Source organism: Neophocaena asiaeorientalis, unplaced genomic scaffold (assembly GCF_003031525.2).
Source record: "Neophocaena asiaeorientalis asiaeorientalis breed wild unplaced genomic scaffold, Neophocaena_asiaeorientalis_V1.1 scaffold1106, whole genome shotgun sequence".
NCBI lineage: Eukaryota > Metazoa > Chordata > Mammalia > Artiodactyla > Phocoenidae > Neophocaena > Neophocaena asiaeorientalis.
The window spans coordinates 88,038-104,502 of record NW_020175061.1 but is presented as its reverse complement, the minus strand read 5'-3'; the positions used below and the strand labels follow the sequence as shown (position 1 = coordinate 104,502).

Genomic DNA, 16,465 nt, shown 5'->3' with positions numbered 1-16,465 from the left:
CTCATCTCCCCTATCCTCAGCTGAATTTTCAAATAATAGCACTGTCAAGAAACTTCCAAGAGTAGAAATAAAAACATCCACTCTTCCCAATTTCACAGAGAAAGCATAGAATATTAACAAAATAATAGTAATAACAAGCTATGAACACTTTAATTTGTGGCAAACTTTCAACCAAGACTGTTAAAGTGCCTTTTTGAAGATGATGTGGAGTGTTATTTGAAGGAGTGTCATACTCTCAGGTTCTGTGTGAGTCATGAAACCATGTTTTCTAAAAACCCTCACCAGGACTTTCTCCACATGTTACAGGGAAATGTCCTTTAGTCCCTACCCCCTTATACAAGCTTAGGAATGTCTCTGAAGGACAGATCAGGCACTTCTTTTGCTTTTATTTCTCCATTTTAGAAAATGGGACTAATACCTGTCATCATCCAAAAGTGTGAAGGGGGCAGGCAGGGCTGAGAGAAGGACCAATGAGCTAAACTACCCACATTTGACAATGTGTTAAATGCACAAGACAATGATACCACCTCCATTACACAGTGAAATTTTTGTGGGGAAATGTCTGTACTCATCGTACTTATTTTAAAACTGGTTTAAAAGTAGTTTGAAAGGTTTCAGAGGCAAAAATTATTTCATTCATGTAAATATTGAATCCTGGAGCAGCAGTGAGATAATATGAACTTCTGTTTGCAGTTAAGTCAGTCCATTATTTTACATCTTCTCTTGGCTTCCTGTCATAATAGGGGTATATAGAAACAGGGTAATGTTTACATACATGTGGGCAAAAGTATGTTGGGCACGGGCAAATATGGTTACATTAATTGAGGGTCTATGTGCTAAACATTTTACTTATATCACCGTATTTAATCCTTTCAATAATCTTGTGAGATTCTTACTGCCTTTTACAGAAAAGACTGAGCTTATGTGATCTGACTTCCCAAAGGAGACACAATGTCAGGCAGGATTTGAACTCAGGTATGTCTGATTTGAGGGAGCTTTTGTTCTTTTACAATCACCAGACTTGCTGTCATTTACGTAAGCTTCACAGTAATGCTGCTGTTTAAGAAGCCAGCCAGGCTGCAGTGACCTCTTTCTGATAGGTTTAGATGCAGGGGAGGTATACGATTTGTTCCAGATGATTCACTGAGCTAAGACTAAAATCTAAGTTTTCTGACCATCTGCCAAACTGGAAAGTGCATCTTATGTCCGAAAGATAAGCAGTCCCTTCTTGCTACCGCAATGCCAACACTGACCAAGAAATCAAGAAAGGACCTAGGATGTCCCTATTACTCTCTGGGTTCTGAAATAGGGTCTTGACATTTCACATTGACAAAAGAAGGCCCTTGGAGATTCGCCCAAAAGGCAAGCATGATATGGGGGTCACATTATCAGATATATATCACATATAACCAGAGTTGGGAGGTCAGCCTTCCTTTGGGCTATACTTTGGTCCAAACTTTTTAAAGCTTCAGCTCTGGATTTCAAATTAATAGAATAGAATACAAATAAAATAAAGATGAGCTGCAGGAGTACAGAAGAAGGTGAAACCAATTCCAAGGATGGGAGTTAGGGAAGGCATCATAGAGTTGGTAGGAACTAAGCTCTGTCTTGAGTCTTGGGTAAGATTTCAACAAGCCCAGCTGAGGCAGAAGGGCAGGAGAGAAACATCAAATAAGCACAGAAGTACTTTCTTATGGCTGCTGTTCAGATAGCTGACGACAGTCATGTGATGCTCTGAGTCTGTCTATTTCCTGTTCCCTCAGCTGTTTAGCTTCTCATTTAGTGTTTAAGAGCTTGGGCGCTGGGTTTGGATCCTTGTTCTGTCACTCATTACCAGGGCTACATTATGACTTTCATGGGCCCTAGGTGCCTTTACCTTGTGGGCCCCTTCCATTAAAGAAAAAACCTACAGAAAATTAGACTTTCCCACACTTGGTATAAAGACAAATAATATTATATATGAAAACATTTCCTTCAACCTGAAAGTTCATTTTTTTAATCTGATCTTTTTTTTTTGTGGTACGCGGGCCTCTCGCTGCTGTGGCCTCTCCTGTTGTGGAGCACAGGCTCCAGGTGTGCAGGCTCAGCGGCCATGGCTCCCAGGCCCAGCTGCTCCGCAGCATGTGGGATCTTCCCCGACCGGGGCACGAACCCGTGTCCCCTGCATCGGCAGGTGGACTCTCAACCACTGTGCCACCAGGGAAGCCCTTTTCATCTGATTTTAAAAAGACAATAAAACACTTGTGTGGACCCCTGAACGCATTTTGGGCCCTAGACACTATATCTACTGGGCCTAATTGATGTCAGCCTTGTTCATTATAATCTTGGGATACATACTTAAATTCTCAGAGACTCAGATTCCTCATCCACAAGATGGGAATAATGATATAACACCTATATCACAGGTTTGTGATAAGGATTAAGTGACATCTTACATGACAAAAATTAGCACACAATAAATGGCACTAATAACTATTAGCTATACATATGTAGGGTGACCATGTAATTTATCATTCAAACCGGAGTACTTTTTTTTTTGGCTGCGCTAGGTCGTCATTGCTGCCCGCGGGCTTTCTCTAGTTGCGGCGAGCGGGGGCTACTCTTCGTTGCAGTGCCCGGGTTTATCATTGCGGTGGCTTCTCGTCGTGTAGCACGGGCTCTAGGGCGCGCAGGCTCAGTAATTGTGGTGCACGGGCTTAGTTGCTCCACAGCATGTGGGATCTTCCCGGACCAGGGATTGAAGCCATGTCCCCTGCATTGGCAGGCAGATTCTTAACCACTGCGCCACCAGGGAAGTCCCCCAGAATACTTTTTTTTTTTACATCTTTATTGGAGTATAATTCCTTTACAATGGTGTGTTAGTTTCTGCTTTACAACAAAGTGAATCACTTATATATATACATATGTTCCCATATCTCTTCCCTCTTGCGTCTCCCCAACTCCTACCCTCCCCATCCCACCCCTCCAGGCAGTCACAAAGCACAGAACTGATCTCCCTGTGCTATGCGGCTGCTTCCCATTAACTACCTTAAGTCTGGTAGTGTATATACGTCCATGCCTCTCTCTTGCTTTGTCACAGCTTACCCTTTCCCCTCCTCATATCCTCAAGTCCATTCTCTAGTACGTCTGTGTCTTTATTCCTGTCTTACCTCTAGGCTCTTCATGACATTGTTTTTTCTTAAATTCCATATATATGTGTTAGCATATGGCATTTGTCTTTTTCTTTCTGACTTACTTCACTCTGTATGACAGACTCTAGGTCTATCCACCTCATTACAAATAGCTCAATTTCGTTTTTTTTATGGCTGAGTAATATTCCATTGTATATATGTGCCACATCTTCTTTATCCATTCATCCGATGATGGACACTAAAGTTGTTTCCATCTCCGGGCTATTGTAAATAGAGCTGCAATGAACATTTGGGGAGGAAGGTGATGTCCGTGTCTTACTCTTTCGCCATCTTCCCCTCGTCTCAAAGGCTTGACCTTTTTGGACTCCATATCATTCATCTGTAAAATAGAGTTATGTTGCAGGGCTGTTTGAGGATAAAAGGCAAAGGTAATTGTAAAGCACATGGGACAGCTCCTGGTATATACTAGATATCCAACAAATGATAGATGATATTATAATTGAGCTGGGTTGAGGCAATTGATACCTAAGAGAAGTGCTTGTAAACCATTCTCTTCCACCATCTTCCCCCCAGAATACTTTTGAGAGTGGAAGGGGGTAATTTCCCACATCCGCAGAGCAGCTAAGCCCGTGCACCACAACTACTGAGACTGCACTCTATAGCCTGCGAGCCACAACTACTGAGTCTGTGTGCCACAACTACTGAAGCCCATGCACCTAGAGCCTGTGCTCCGCAATACGAGAAGCCACCGCAATGAGAAGCCCGCACACCTCAACCAAGAGTGGCCCCCGCTCGCTGCAACTAAAGAAAGCCCGCACGCAGCAAGACCCAACGTAGCCAAAAACAAAATTAATTAATTAAAAAATATATGGTGAACAGGAAATTGCTAAGTATGATTTGACCAGGGGACCAATATTTCATTCATTTAATCCAAGATTGTGTTAACTGCTTGAGCAGCTCTGTAACATGGTTGGTCTGTTGAACAAAATCTTTAGCTTGTTATAATTTCTTAAAGATTACCAGTAGCAATTTTTTTCAAAATTATGTCTTTAAAGTCTTTAAATATCTTAGAATGTTACTGATCTAGGCTTGGAAACTTCCAACTCCTATAACATTTTATTTATTCCTATATTGAGTGTTTACTTCTGTGTAGTATAACTTACTTGTGTATGTGAATCCATCTCTCTGTAAATTATTGCTCAAGGGCAGGGACCATGACCTATACATCTTGTCTTGAGCATCACCTTCCATAGTAGCTGAAACAAAGTAGGTACTCAACAAATGTGTAGGAAATGCATTAACACATGAATGCATGAATTTAAAACAGCTATACATTCTTTTACCAATACCTCAACTATTTTGGCATTCAGCTCCCTCTTAGTCATAGTTATTCTATCCTCTCCAACTTGAAAATGTTGATTGCTGTTGTTTTGACTTGGAAGCTATAAATAAAATATAATTCAGTAGTCTGGGTTTCTCTTTGTTATATTATGTATGTTATATTCAGGGTGACCAGATGTTGCAGCCTGTACAGCTCAATTAATGCCTGTTATGTTTAATGCCACTTTCACTCTCAAAAGCGTCCTGATTTGCTTGATAAATTATGTGTAGTCATCTTTCTTATGTCATTTTCCTTCTTCTTTCTGTTCAGAACATAACCTAAGATTCCCTCAGGTTGTCCTCAGTATGTCTTATCTTATAGGCATGTGTCACTCTGGTAAGTGACAGAGCTGGGACTTTTTAATGGTTTTAGAGCATGCAAAGGCTTCAGGCTTCTTAGAGTCCAGGCAATATGCAATCAATTAGCAATCCCTCCTACTGTCTGCTACAGCTTCTCTTCACTTCTAGAAAAGCCAAAAGGAAGAAGTTTAAATTGCAGAGAATAAGGCTGGAAGATCAGGACTACAAGGAACCACTAAACAAATACTTGTATAAACTACTGAGAGGGTTGTGGACTCTCTTTCCCTGGACCTTGACAGATCAGCTCAGCATTCGTCTGTTGTGTATTATGCACGCAGAGGCCTGCTTGATGGCCTTTGGAAGTCCCTCTCAGCTCTGAGATTCTCTAACTACTTTTTAAAGCTAGATTAGCAGTAAAGGTCAGTGACCTATATCTCGGGCTAAAATCAGCATATGATCCCTGGATGGATTAAGGCACAGGGCAAGAAAATCTCTGTTAGGAAAGGAGCAGATGGGTGGCAGTCTAGACACCTCTTAGTGGAATTTCTGGGTCCATCTTTCTCAAGCTGGGTTCCCAGCCTCATCCACAGAAGTCAAGGGCAGTAGTAGCCTGTGCCCTATGCTGCCTGAGTCATGTTTCTACCCCTCACTTTCCCACTTAGGAGCAGCTGGCTTAGCTTCTGGGATGGGAGAGGGCAGGGTGACCAAAGCCCCATCTGCTCTGAAAGCTCCCTAATGACTGGGAACTAAGTAAACAGCAGTTTTCTGAATCAGCCTCTTGCATAACTTTGTCATTTAATGTCAAACTTTTCCAGTATTAGTGAGTTACAGTTCTCCTCCCCAACCCCCATGCTACCCCACTTTCATTTCCAGCTCCACCCAGCACTGGTTCCTGTTGCCCAAGTAAAATAATGCCTCAGTGAACTACAGAGTAGCTCTCAGTCCCCTCTTGGGTTTTGCTGAAATGACCCAGGAATTCAGAAATGGTTCTTGCCCCCCTGCAGGGTCAAGATGATCTCTGCAGCCCCCTCAGCAACACAGAACATTTCTTCCTCTGCCCCTCTCCATTGGGTTCCATGGCCCCTCCTTTCAATTCTGCTTCCCCTGAGGAGGAACTCCAGCCGGTGGGTAACATATCAAGAGGCTGTGGGCTGACCAGGAGCCTGGTGGCTCAGTGCTCAGCAACAAGCTTTTGGCTTGAGTTACAGTGGATATGAGGCCATTGATTGCACTCTAGCTTACAGATGAGGAAACTGAGAATGAAACAAGTGTATAACTTGAGCATAGCTGGTAAGTGACAGAGCTGGGACTTGAAGCCAGATTTTGCAGATTTCAAAGCTGAGCCTACTTCTGGTCAGGTCAGCCTAAGAGCTTCCCACCTCTTTTCCTTACTTCCCAGGAATGGGATGGGTTGAGAAGATCAGGTGCTCCCTGTAAGACTTTTTAATGGTTTTAGAGCATGCAAAGGCTTCAGGCTTCTTAGAGTCCAGGCAATATGCAATCAATTAGCAATCCCTCCTGCTGAGAGATGCAATGGAAATGAACTTGCATTAGGCCTGTGTAAACTTTTAAAATTAGGTCTTCTTGTGGTACAGTCTTGTCACGAGTCAAAACACAAATCCAACTTCAATAGCTTTTTCTTAAAGAGAATCTTTTCTGCAGATTTTCTTAAAGGGGCATCACATGGGTTTACACAGCATGTCAAACAGTGAGGCTTGATAAAATCCCTCTTCTCTTGTCCATCTCCACAGCCACAGTTCAAATCTCTGTCTCTTTCTGCCTCCCCCTTCACACTCTTTCTTTCTCACTCTGTGTTGCTCTCTCCACTTCTTCCTTTTCAACACACATAAAAACTTGTTCTCTGGCTTCCCTGGTGGCGCAGTGGTTGAGAGTCCGCCTGCCGATGCAGGGGACACGGGCTCGTGCCTCGGTCCGCGAAGATCCCACACGCGCAGAGCGGCTAGGGCCGTGAGCCATGGCCGCTGAGCCTGCGCGTCAGGAGCCTGTGCTCTGTTGCGGGAGAGGCCGCAACAGTGAGAGGCCCGCGTACCGCAAAAACAAAAACAAAAACAAACAAACAAAAAAACTTGTTCTCTTTGCCTTCAGGCTTCTGGGACGTGTAATGCCTGGGACGTCTAATCTGTCTCTTGCTCTGGATGTTTTTCACCCGCAGGGAGAATCCCCACCCTTAACGCTAGTGAATTCTGAATTCTGGTCTCCTTCTTGTTAAAGCTGTGTGATGCAGAAATGATCATTAGATTATGCAAATCCTGAAAAACTGACGATATTATCAATGAACGTGATGTTCTTAATATTTCAGAACAAATTTAAAACACTTAGGCTTGTCTTTTATGGTCTTCTTGTATCTGAGATATCAAAAAAGCCTAAATTCCTGCTTATCAAGAATTGACATTTATTGAGCACCTGTGACACGCCAGTCCCTGTGCTAGGCAATTTCATCCATGTTATTGTATGTAAACTTAGCCAGGTGTGGTGTGGATTTTTAACTCTCACTTTATAAATTTTCCAAAACTAAGGTTCTCAGGGGTTAAGTCCAATGTTACACAGAGCGAGGGTTGAAATCTGATTCTGAAACCCATATCCTTTCCACTGTATCAAATTACCCCTTATAGCTGAAGTGAGATATAAACAATAATAACAGTTACTTTATGCCTAAAAATATTTGAGGCCACTTCTTAATACTACTCTGTAATTATTAAACATAATTTTGCCATTGAATTAAAAACAATTTAATGATAGCCAAGTTTGGTGTTCTCTACACCATAAAGTAAAAAGCTAGTACAATTTTTATTATAAATGTTTGACTAATCTACAGATATACTGTCTTTTTAACACCCCCCAAAAAAATCCTTAAGCCTTCCCTTTTGGAAAATGTTTGCTAAACCTTTTGGTCAATGGAGATTTCGCTGAGAATATGATTGGATCAACATCAAATATATGAGTCATGTGGCAATGATTGTCCCCTGCATCGGCAGGCGGACTCTCAACCACTGCGCCACCAGGGAAGCCCTTTTACTGTTTTTTTTTAAAATTAATTAATTAATTAATTTTTGGCTGTGTGGGGTCTTTGTTGCTGTGTGTGGGCTTTCTCTGGTTGCGGCTGGGGGGGCACTCTTTGTTGCAGTGCGCGGGCTTCTCACTGTGGTGGCTTCTCTTGTTGGAGCACAGGCTCTAGGCACATGGGCTTCCGTAGTTGTGGCATGTGGGCTCAGTAGTTGTGGTTCACAGGCTCTAGAGCACAGGGTCAGTTGCTCTGTAGCATGTGGGATCTTCCCGGACCAGGGATCGAACCCATGTCCCCTGCATTGGCAGGTGGATTCTTAACAACTGCGCCACCAGGGAAGTCTCCCTTTTACTGTTCTTATCCTAAAGAAATCCCTGTATAACTGTTTGTGGGATAGCCATCCAACTAGCAAAATAACGTCCTTTCTAGTGGGATTTTCATTGTCCTTTCTGCCAGCTATGGGACTAGAACCTACATGGACAAACTGGTGGAAGATAAAAGCAACTTGAAATCAGGAAACTTGGGTTCTTCTCATGGCTTTTCTTTTGACAAGTCACTTCATCTCTCTAAACATATTAGTTTTTAAGGATTTATACTGAGTCATGAGAGAGATGGGCTAGTCTTTCGAACAAATGGTTTGGCAAGTTAATTCAGTGTATGTGAAATTCTTTCATATCGCTTGTCTTTCTTAGTCAAAAAGGCTGAGTTGAAAAGTGAATTAACATTTATCTGAGAAATGAAAACATATGCCCACACAAAAACTTGTACATGAATATTCATAGCAACTTTATTCATAATAGTCAAAAATTGGAAACAATCCAGGTGTCCATCAACTGATGAATGGATGAACCAGCTCTGGAATACTATGGAATACATACCATGGAATACTACTAAAATAAAAAGGAACAAACTAATAATATACACAACGATCTGGATGAATCTTTACGGAATTATGCGGAGTGAAAAAAACCAACTTAAAAGGTCATATACTATATGTTTCCAACTATATAAAGTTCTTGAAGTGACAAATTTAAAGAGGCAGAGAACAGATTAGCAGTTATTTGTTGTGATAGAATTGTTCTGTATCTTGACTGCAGTAGTGGATATACAAACATACATAGGTGATAAAATTTTATAGAGCTAAATATACCACACATAAGTACAAGTAAAACTGGGGAAATCTGAACAAGATTGGTGGATTGTATCAATGTCAATATCCTGGTTGTAATGCTGCACCATAGTTTTGCAACAGGTTACCACTGGGGGAAACTGGGCAAAATGTATAAGACATCTCTCTGTATATTTCCTACAACTGCACGTGAATCTACATTTATCTCAAAATAGAAAGTTTACTTTAAAAACAAAGTAAGTAAATAAGGTTTCCTTTTGTCCATTAAAATGCCCTAACCTGAAATGAAGTGTTGAGGCTAAAGAGAAAGAAATTCCAAAGGGTTTAGAATCTCCTGGGTGCTAATTTTAGGCACAGTCTTGTCTGTGCAAATACAGCAGCAGCTGCCTTGAAAAGTCTTTGTTGAGCAGTTTTCTGAATGGCTCCTTTGATCCTGTCAGTTTCTGCAGTGGGCGTATCATGGGTAGACTTGCAAGTTGGTTGACTTGGCTCCAGGGTGGAGAGAACCACAGCTCCTCCTTTACTCTGTGGGTACCCCACTTCGAGTTCTATGGGCTGGCTTGACAGGGTCCAGTCCAAAAAATCAGCTGCATCCTTGTGGGAAGGGGGAAAGGGTAAATCTGGCTGTCAAGCACCAATGCATAGCAAAGGACACAGTAATGTTGACTTAAGAGTATATAGTGTCCCCTGCAGAAGCCCGTGCACCGCAACAAAGAGTAGATCCCGCTCACTGCGACTAGAGAAAGCCTGTGTCCCCTGCAGAAGCCCGTGCACCGCAACAAAGAGTAGCTCCCGCTCACTGCGACTAGAGAAAGCCTGTGTGCAGCAACGATGACCCAACACAGCCAAAGAAGAAAAAAAAGAGTATATAGTGGACAGAGGAGGATCAGGAATGGAATCTGGCAGCTAAGGTAGAAAACACTCAACTTTTTGTTTTTCCCTAAAAATGAGCTAGCTTATATGTTCTGTATTTGTCAATAATTTTTTCCCTTTTCTTCTCACATAGTTTGCTCCTTAACTAGGGGGAAGCCAGGTTCCAGGTGTTTTGAGAAGTGGAGCTTTAGAATTTCTATAGCAGCTTCGTGCTAGATTGCATCCATACATTTAATTTTGTGCTAGTCTTTTTAATCATTATTTTGGAGGAAAACATATTAAGGAACCTGGAATCAGATACTCAGCTTTTAGATGCTTTTGGTATAGCAAGTTTGCTACAAGAAAGTAAAACTTTAGGCTAGGGACTCTCTAAACAAGGGTGAACTAATGACAAAGTTATAAACTAGTCAAAGTTGTCTTTCACGACTCCTGCCTTCACCCTTTGTGTACTCTTTTTTCCCCTCGTTGGGACTCCTTCCCTCCTTGCCCCACACCCAACTGTCCAGTATCCTCATAGCCTCTCCTTACAGACATTTTAGAGATTTTCTGTCTGGAAGGACACAGGAGAAGCTGATAACAAAGGAGGAGGGCTGAGGAATTGGGGTGAGGAGACTTACATTTTTACTGTGCATCATTTTGTGCTGTTTGAATTTTAAATATCTGCATGTACCACCTATTGGAAAAAATTTTTTTAACTTTTTTCAGTAAAGAATTTGCTATCTAGGCAATCCATGGCATATAATATTTTAGGAAAAGATGGTCTAGGTTGAAGTGATGTAGATCAAACCTTATTTGCTTATAAAAGTTTTCAAAATAAGTGTTTGTGTTCTAAACTGAAAGCCTGATGCCAATTTTTTTTTAATTAAAATGATTACAAATATCATTTTTAATCAAATGCTATGCTTTAGACTAACCTTTACAAATATTGTAAAAATACATCCTGAAATTTTAAATCTAGTTCCAATGAAAAATATTCTAACCCAATGTAAGACTAGCATGTCTTGACTTTTGGTTCATAAAATATGGTCAGCATAGATATATTTTTCTAATATAGAAATTAAGTAGGACAGCACAGTGACAATATCATAAAATTGTATTACATAGTATACAGACATCTAGTTTACTGTAGAAATTTCTTTTTTAATTGAAGTATAGTTGAATTACAATGTTGTCTTAGTTTCAGGTATACAGCAAAGTGATTGTTTATATATATATATTTTTTTCAGATTCCTTTCCACTATAAGATATTATGAGATGTTGAATATAGTTCCCTGTGCTACACAGTAGGACCTTTGATGTTTATCTATTTTATATAAAGTAGTGTGTATTTGTTAATCCCAAGCTCCTAATTTATGTCTCTCCCTCCTTCCCCTTTGGTAACCGTATGTCTGTTTTCTATGTCTAGGCTCTGTTTCTGTAAATAAGTTCATTTGTACCTTTTTCTTAGATTCCACATATGAGTGATATCATATGATATTTTTCTTTCTGTATCTGACTTACTTCACTCAGTATGACAATCTGTAGGTCTATCCATGTTGCTGCAAATGGCACTGTTTTGTTCTTTTTTATGGCTGAGTAATTATCACAACTTCTTTACCCATTGATTTCTTTATGGACACTTAGGTTGCTTCCATGTCCTGGCTATTCTTTCAATTGCTAATCTGCCTCACATTAGCTGTACAATATTTGTGTCTCTGAGCTTCCAGTTCCCCATGTATACAGTGGGGTTAAGACTGTTTATCTTGCTGAGTTTTGTAGTGAGTCATTCATGCCTATGAAAATGCTGGACACATAGTAAGTGCTTGATATTTTCACACTTCTGTACTTACTGCCAATTTATCATCTGTGCAAGAAATTTGTTGCCCCTGTACACTCTCCCTTAGTTGATGGCTCTATTTCCCCCTCTCTCTTTGTGTTCTGGTCAAACTCAACTATATTCTTCCTTAAAAAATTAGGAGTATGAGGGAAATTTTCTGACTTGATATATATTGAAACTTATAGCAAATAAAATAATTAATTGAAAATCTATAGATGTCATCCCATTAACAAAAAAAATCTATCATCACTATGATTTAATATAGGGAGGTTGTGACCAATATTATGAGACCAACATAAAAAATACATAGGAAATGTATGAATTTGAAAAAGAGATATATAACTTCCATTACCTACAGAGAACATAATCATTAACAGATAAACCTAATAGAATAAACAGTCATATTTTAAAAACTATTAGGAGTTCAGAAAGCTTTCTATGCTTATGATCAACAAGAACACAAAAAATTAAAAAGTTATGGCACCCTTGCTATACTTAACTAGAAAATTAAATAGGAAAAAATAAGATATTTCTCAATATCTCAATAATAATATCTAAAAGTTTCTAGGACATACCCTAACACAGAAACACAAAAATTTACAGAGAATATTTTAAAACTTTTAAAAAATATAAAGGAGATTTTGACTAAATGAAGATATATCAAATCTATATTTGGTGTCGCCTCCTCTGAAATTTACCTGTATTAGAGGCTTTGGTTTTTTGGGAAAATGCCATTAATGCAGGGGGCGTAAAGCGCCTTGCCAACTGTACCAGGCTTTTGTCCCTTGACCTGAGCCAAAGCAGTGATCTTGTTCACCTCAATGACAGTGAGTTTGATGCTATGCCCAGCCTCCAAAGGCTGAATCTAAACACGTGTCAACTTTCCTTTGTCAGCAACAGGACCTGGAGTGCCCTCCAGAACTTGAGAGCCCTAGACCTGAGCACAATAAGTTTAAAAGATTTCCAAATTTTGCATTTTCACCCTTGAGGTACCTACAATCTCTCTTTCTCTCTAGAAATCCCATCATAGTACTCAGTAATATGGCCTTCTATGGGCTGTATTCATTGAAGGAGCTCAACTTGGCTGGGTGCTGTATAGTAAAAATTGACAAATACTCCTTTCTTCAATTTCCAAATTTAGAGAGTTTAGACCTTGGATACAACAATATTCGGACACTGAAACACAGAACATTTCAGTTTCTGAAGAAGCTCCAAGTTCTCATTCTCTCCCAGAACCGCCTGAAAGACATAGAGGAGAATGCATTTTCTGACCTAAATTACTTCTATAAACTTGACTTGGCATACAATATCTTGTCAAGTTTTCAAGCAGGCCTTTTCTTGGGCCTGGAAAATCTAGAAGTTTTGAATCTCAGTTTTAATAAAATTAGTTATGAAACCAGTAGGACTTTGCCATTTCCTCCATTTATGAACCTCAAGTCTTTGAAACAACTCAACCTAGAAGGACAAATACATGGAATTCAGGTTGTTCCAACCAACTTCTTCCAAGGGCTGAATGGCCTGCAGGAGCTACTCCTAGGGAAAAATCCCATGGTATTCCTAGACCACCTTCAGTTTGACTCCCTGATTAATCTCACAAAGTTGGATATCTCAGGAACAAAATCTGGAGACTGAAGTCTCAGTTTAAATATTTTCTTATTCCAAAAGCTCAAAAGACTAAAAATGCTGCACCTGGAAAACAACAACTTAGAGTCATTGACTCCTGGCATGTTCTCTGGATTAGAAAGCCTTCAGGACTTCTCTTTAAGATTCAACAACATAAGAGTCATTAATCAAAGTCATCTGGAGAATCTGAAGTCTCTGAAGTACTTTGATCTCTATGGGAACAAACTTCAGTGCAGCTGTGACAATGCATGTTTCAAGAATTGGTCAATAAACACAGCAAATGTCCATATCCCCTACCTCTGGAGCTATACTTGTCAGCAGCCAAATATCCAGAGTTTGTTGATAGATTTTGATGATTCTATGTGTAATTTTGACCTAGGAAATGTTTGCTTCTTCTGCTCCTTCAGTCTGGTCCTCACAACCATGGTCTCCTCTTGGTTCATTGCCAAGATGACTCCGTCTCTATGGTATGAGCTCTACATATTTTAAGCCTGGTACCTGGCCAAGTGGCAAAGGACAGAGAAGGAGTTCATCTATGATGCCTTTGTCTCTTTCACTGCCACTGATGAGCAGTGGGTATATGAAGAGCTTGTTCCAGCCCTAGAAGAAGGTGGCCAGCCCACTTTTAAGCTCTGTCTTCACCACTGGGACTTTGATCCAGGCATAGACATCTTTGAGAACATCCAGAATGACATCAACACCAGCCGGAAAACTTTGTGTGTGGTCAGTAACCACTACCTGCACAGTGAATGGTGCCAGCTTGAAGTACAGCTGGCCAGCATCAAGATGTTCTGTGAGCACGAGGATGTCATCATCTTGATCTTCCTGGAAGAGATCCCAAACTATAAGTTATCCAGCTACCACTGACTCAGGAAACTTGTGAATAGGCAGACATTTATCACCTGGCCAGACAGTGCCCAAGAGTGGCCACTCTTCTGGGCTCATATTAGAAATGCATTGGGCAACAAATCTGTGGAGAAAGACAACACACAGCTGATTGTGGCCCAGTGACTAAAAGTCTTTGTGACCTCAAATCCAATGTTGCCCAAGGTGTGTATCGACTAAGAGTGTGAGTGAATGTACCTGCTCTGCAGGGAGAAGGTTGCTTATGACCATTATTTGGTTAATGTCCATCAGGCAACTGGAAGAGTGAAGGGAGCTGCCTGAGGAAGCTTCAGGAACAGTGTTAGGGGATGTAATCCCGCTATTAGGGGATTAGATATCCGGAAAGTAGGGCCCTCATATGTGCTTGAGAACATTGCTCAGCTAGTTTATCCAAATCAGTTCCTGTCAAGATAGATTGAACTATACTCCTTCTAAGAACCTATAACAACATAAACACCACACACAGGGTTTAATAAAAGCAAAAAACCAAAAGTTAGGATTCTGGTGTATTCTCCTTTAGGGCATGAAATTCCAAAGGCCAGCTTCTGTTTAAGTCAGAGCCCAAGCATTAGGAGAGTCCTAGTTTGGATCCATTGATTTACTCAATGGGAAGTAGCCTTGATGATCTAGCAGTGCAATGATGACTGCAGGAGCTATCACCTAGCTGTGATAAAAAAGACTTCATAGAGCAGTTTCTGGCAGCTATTCATAGGGTTGTAGCCCCAATGGCTTCATGCTTCAAGCACCAGATACAGACCAGTGTCCTGTAGCAGGCAATATCTGTAGGGAGCAACACCCAGCCTAGGGGCCATGGCTCTGGTAGTAGGCAAAAGTGCTACAGATTCCTGTAGGAAGGAATTTCTTACAGGAAAAGTGCTATAAATTCCTGGAGCAAGAGGGGCCATAGGGATCTAGAGGAGATCAGCCTATAGTCGGATTAGTAGGGTACCAACACTGTCCTTTTCTGATTGTCTCTCCATGAGGACTTGGTCTTTGCCCTTTATCCCTAAGACTCTGAGAGGAGTTTGTTGAGGAAGAAAGACCCTGATGGGCAGAATCTTTAGCAGCTGAGGTAGTCAAATGTCTACCTCAGTGGGCCCTTGCCAGGTCTCTCTGTACTACACATGACTTCCCTGTGTGAAGAGAGGTCGGCATGTTTGGGACAGGACTTTTGTTAAATTGTTAGGGAAAAATCCAAGGGCATTTGTGTGGGAAATTGTGAGTCATCAGCTGGATGTTTGTGGGTTAAATATTACATTGTTGCAGGAAAGGTTTACAACTGCCTCATGGGAGATGAAAGAAATATGACATTACTTAATTTTCTTTAAATCAAATGATATCTGATTTTGAGGCCCTGTTCTGCTAGATTGTTAAAAATTCTATCTTAGTTATTATGGGCTCCTCACCCTCACCCACTAACCCCTCATGTTCTTGCATAAAGCAAAAAAAGAAAAAGTTGGTGGAGGACTTTTGTAGAAAGGAAGTGCTCAGGAGTGAAAAACAGCTCTTTTTTTTTTTTGCATCCTGAAAAAAATGGGGGGCAATTTCTCCAGTCTTTGGTCCACAATACCACTTGTATGCCCATCATCCAAGCTGGATCCCTGGAGTCTGAGGACTCTGCTGCCTCTGGGCTATGCTTGGCACTGCATTTTTTGCTGAAATTGGAGATAGCCATTCACCTCCCTGGAGATGAAATGTGTCTTGGATCCCACCGCTCAAGGAAACAGCAAGTAGACATCTGTTCTTTTCCTGGTCTTACGTAAACTTCACCTCTCTGGGTGCTTCAGTCACCATTCTGTGCCCTGTTCTCCTCCCATCACACACACACACACACACACACACACACACACACACAAACTGGCATGATTAAATAAACTAAGACAGGAAGACAACTTCCTGTCTTCAGACAACTTCAACAGGCATAGGAGTATGTTCCCTTTGGATGGGGGGAGCTATATTTCTCTTATTCTTCCTGATTCTTCCACAGCAGGAAAAATAAAACAAAAACATCTCTATACATTATTCTGCCATGAAATTAATAAGTGAAAATGACTAGCAGACTAAGATCATTGGGCAGCATGCCAATCAATGGCTGTATAGGATTCTTTGAAATTACAGTGTGTGATATGAGGGGCACAATACCATGAAGAGGGTGATGGCTGTAGCCTAGTAGGAAAGTACACATTGGTGCATGTGTGTGTAGTCCTTCTTGGAAGGAAAGGTGGATAATTAATAACTTGAACTCATTTCATTTTCGAAACGATGAGGCAATCATGCTGGAACAGAGACTAAATTTTATACAC

General features: G+C 40.8%; 1 protein-coding gene across 1 annotated transcript; it reads left to right on the top strand.

Moving 5' to 3' along the window:
• The first annotated feature begins 12,303 nt into the window (after positions 1-12,303).
• Positions 12,304-14,288, top strand: LOC112412363 (toll-like receptor 13). The gene is given in 2 exon segments (XM_024764038.1): positions 12,304-12,592; positions 12,595-14,288. Coding segments are annotated over 2 exon segments (1,983 nt in total).
• Positions 14,289-16,465: the final 2,177 nt, after the last annotated feature.